This window comes from Silene latifolia, chromosome 8 (genome assembly GCF_048544455.1).
Source record: "Silene latifolia isolate original U9 population chromosome 8, ASM4854445v1, whole genome shotgun sequence".
NCBI classification, from domain to species: domain Eukaryota; kingdom Viridiplantae; phylum Streptophyta; class Magnoliopsida; order Caryophyllales; family Caryophyllaceae; genus Silene; species Silene latifolia.
The window spans coordinates 63695882-63699696 of NC_133533.1; the positions used below are offsets into that span (position 1 = coordinate 63695882).

A 3815-nucleotide genomic window follows, 5' to 3' on the forward strand; every position below is an offset into this window, starting at 1 on the left:
GACAGACCGAATAACAAGTAGATAGTAACCGCCTCCCTGTGGATACGATACCCGACTTACCTCTGCTGCATAAGTTTAGGCCGGTTGGTTTTATTTTTGATAGGGTTGTGATAGCCGTGTCAAATTTTGGCGCCGTTGCCGGGGAGGCAATTATTTTATTTACTTTTTTTATTCCTGTCTTTAGCCTCGAGGAATTTATTCCTTGAGGCAGTTCTTATCTTTTCTTCTAGTTTTGTTTTGATTGGTCCTACCTAGACATGATTCTAGGAGAAAAATCATCAAAGGGAAGGCTTAAGTACCTTTGATTCTTCTGCCAAGATGTTTAGTGTCTCCAGGATTATAGCACAATTCGAAGCTCAGAATGCAAGATCTGACCAGCTGGAGAGTAGACAATCTTGGGGTGGTCCACCTCAGTTCCACACTATGGCACAACAGGTGGTCTACTGTGAGAGATGTGGTGCTGCGGGGCACAATGCTGTTATTTGTCTGGCAGAGAACGACGAAGTCTATGCGTTTAAGCAGCATAGACAAGCTAGTCATTCCTTTGCATATGTTCCGCCACATCCGCTTCAGCAATGAGGCTATCAAAAGCCTCCTTTTGTTTAGCCGCCGCAACAACAAACCCCTCCTCCTGATAAACAGAAAGAAGAAATTGCTAAATTGACATCTATAGTGAAGACACTTGCGCTGCAAGCGCAAGAGATTATGCAAGCTAAAGATGCCGTTATCGAGCTACTTGGGACTCATTTGGCTTAAGTACTTGCCGAGTGAACTTTCAGGCGTCTTGAGATGGTATATGCTTTTAATATAGGGAGCGGTCCTCCTTATGAAGGACTTGAGTTGACTATTGAGAATCCTGAATTTTCACACTCGGAAGTTGCAGCAACTGTTCAGGGGAAGGCGTTGTTTGACGAAAAAGCAGCAAAATCACGGGAACTACTCGATCGACCAGTTTCTGATGGTCGATCGAGTGAATTTTCTGAAGAAACGCTCGATCGAGGAGAAAAAGGTGCTAGATCGTGCACTGCAGAAAACAAGGCTCTCGATCGAGTAACCCAAAGTGATCGATCGAGTAAAATTGCCGAGGAGAGTCCTCGATCGAGAGGAAACGTTACTCGATCGAGTAACTTTGATGCTCGGGATGATAAATTGTTGTCTAAATCTAATTTAGACGATAATTCTACAATTAAACATAATGCTTATAAACCCCAAAGTTCCATTTTCAGGCCGGCTATAGAGGACAAAGGAGCAACAACAATTCGGCAGGTTTGTCGATCTTTTGAAAGCTCTTGAAGTTAATATTCCATTTGCCGAGTTACTTACCCAAGTACCCTCGTACTCTAAATTCATGAAAGAAATTCTTTTATGTAAGAGGAATACAGATAATGTTGAAACGGTGGCTTTGACTGAGGAGTGCTCCACACTTCTTCAGAATAAGACTCCACCGAAATTGGATGACCCGGGTAGTTTTTCTATACCATGTCATATAGGGACTTATTTAATTAACAACGCTTTATGTGACTTAGGTGCTAGTGTTAGTGTCTTACCTTTATCTCTTGCTAAGAGATTAGGCTTGACCAAGTTTCAGTGTACTAGCATGACAGTTCAGATGGCCGACCATTCTTTATCACGGCCTTTAGGAGTTTTAGAAGATGTACCTGTGAGGATCGGGAGGTTCTTTATTCCCGTTGAATTTGTTGTCTTAGACATACCCGAGAACACCCGTACTCCTATTATCTTAGGGAGACCATTTTTGCACACTGCTGGTGCAATTATAGATGTCGGGGCTAGGACACTTACCTTTCAGGTAGGAGGAGAAGACTTGGTTTTTGCCCAGCCTACTGTTATCCCTTCTGTGGAACCCGATGGGGTTCCTTCCGATCCTTCTATTGTGTCACATATTGTAGTTGATTTGAAACCTCCGCCAGTTTGGGAGCAAGTTGGAGGAATATCTCTCTGTTACTCCTTCTACAGGTCTTTACAGGTTGAAAGACCAAGGAGGCAGGCATGATACGTTGAATTTGGAGACTGGAATGGTAAGAATTGATGACCCAGGTGGAGGTTCGGACGACGCTATGCCGCATAAGAAGAAAGCGTGCGAGAAAGCCAAAAGTGGGGGCAATGACGCTGCAAAAAGTCGCTGTTCTTCGATTGATGCGATGGTGTGGAGGCCTAAAGTCAAGGTCATGGACGCTGAGGGGACTTCATTCAGTCAGCAGCCTTGTTGTGGGCAATTTAGCTATTTTTGAAGATGATGAGGAGAGGTCGAGCTGGGACCTATCTGAAACTAGCGCTGACCGGGAGGCAACCCGGAGTTTAAAACTTTTGAGTTGATTTTCGAACATTTTACTTTTTCTTAGGTGTTTGATAATTGATTTTCAGACGATAGACTGGAACGTTTGGTTTTGTTTTGTCAGTTTTATGGGTTGTTTGCCGCGTGTCTGCAGGCACCTCTCGATCGAGTACTCTTTTCACTCGATCGAATGCCTGTGTTTCCTCGATCGAACACTTCCACGGCCCATTTCACTCGATCGAGTACTATGTTCTCTCGATGGAGTTCGTTGTTTTGATTCACTTCCAGTGACGTTGTTATGAAGCTGTTTGCGACCTCCCTTGTTGCTAGCTGGTTTGAGGAGGTCCCTACTTCGCGTATTCTTGTAGGTTTCCTGTTAGAAATCTATATCTCTATACTCAACATATTCATATATGTTATAATTTTAATTTAGTCATAAAATTAAAAGGTGATCTTATGCATGCAAACAATAAGTAAAATAAGGAAGAAAACTTCATCATACATTGAGTTTTCGGTTTATATGGGCACAAGAGAGTTCTCCTACTCACTTGTTCTTGAGCTTCCTTTAATGGATGAACTAGGATTCAAGTAGAGAATCCCTCCCAAGGTATTATACCCAAGATAACAACTTAATAAAATTAATATTATTATTACTAGAATAATACTAATTTAGTGTAAAATTGACCCAAAAATATTATTTGGTCTCTCTATGTTTCGGTTAAGAGAGAGGGAGGAGGAGGAGGAAGATTTTATCTTTCTAAAACTCTAATTTTAGATAATGAATGAATGAATTACACTAGTAAATATCATAGTGTATATTAGGTAAAAATAAGAAGAAAAACCAAGGTATTTTTCTTCTCAAACACCGGGTGGAAGAGGGGAAAAGAAGGAGCCAATGCATGCACAAGGTTGCCTTCACAAGAACAAGTAGGCATGCATGGCTAGTATTAGGCAAACATGATTATGTTTACCACTAATATAATTAACCTAATATTTTCCTAATCCTCTCCAATATTTCGGTCATAATAGATAAAATGGATTCCATTTTATCTTTGTCAAATTTGTCAATTTGTCACATGTCATATGTCACATGAAATTGTTATGTATTTTTATCATATTAAAAATCAACGCATTAATAAAAATGCGTCATACACAAAATCGACTTAGTAATTCACAATTACTTGTACCAAAATATTTTACCAATTATAAATCACAACATCTTGTATTTATAATAATTTATTCATTCAAATGAAATTGTTTCCTTAAACAATAATTTCATCTAAGTAATGAAACAATTCGATTACTTAGATCGTATCTCATTTAATCAAATTACAATGAGACACGTAAATATTACTTCCAAAATCGTCCGTCAATTTTAAGTAATTTAATTAACCCGTATCGTCATACGATCAATTAAATGATAAATTAAGTGTGTTACCCTTTAGGTATGACCTAAGGGGATCAACTGATCACCACCGTCGCACGACAGTAATGTCAAACTCTAGTCAGCCAATCATTACCG

The 3815-nt window shown here is 39.8% G+C and overlaps 1 protein-coding gene across 1 annotated transcript; it reads left to right on the top strand.

Moving 5' to 3' along the window:
* The first annotated feature begins 1348 nt into the window (after positions 1-1348).
* On the top strand, positions 1349-2011 carry LOC141595284 (uncharacterized). The gene is made up of 2 exons (XM_074415250.1): positions 1349-1589; positions 1707-2011. Exons 1-2 carry the CDS (start codon positions 1349-1351, stop codon positions 2009-2011), a joined length of 546 nt encoding a protein of 181 aa, XP_074271351.1.
* The last annotated feature ends 1804 nt before the right edge of the window (positions 2012-3815 follow it).

Bases quoted from the DNA above. Each gene is read 5' to 3' on its own strand.
- LOC141595284 (XM_074415250.1), top strand. From the start codon at position 1,349: ATGAAAGAAATTCTTTTATGTAAGAGGAATACAGATAATGTTGAAACG. The intron at 1,590-1,706 runs GTACTAGCATGA...TTGTTGTCTTAG, and splicing joins AGGCTTGACCAAGTTTCAGT to ACATACCCGAGAACACCCGT.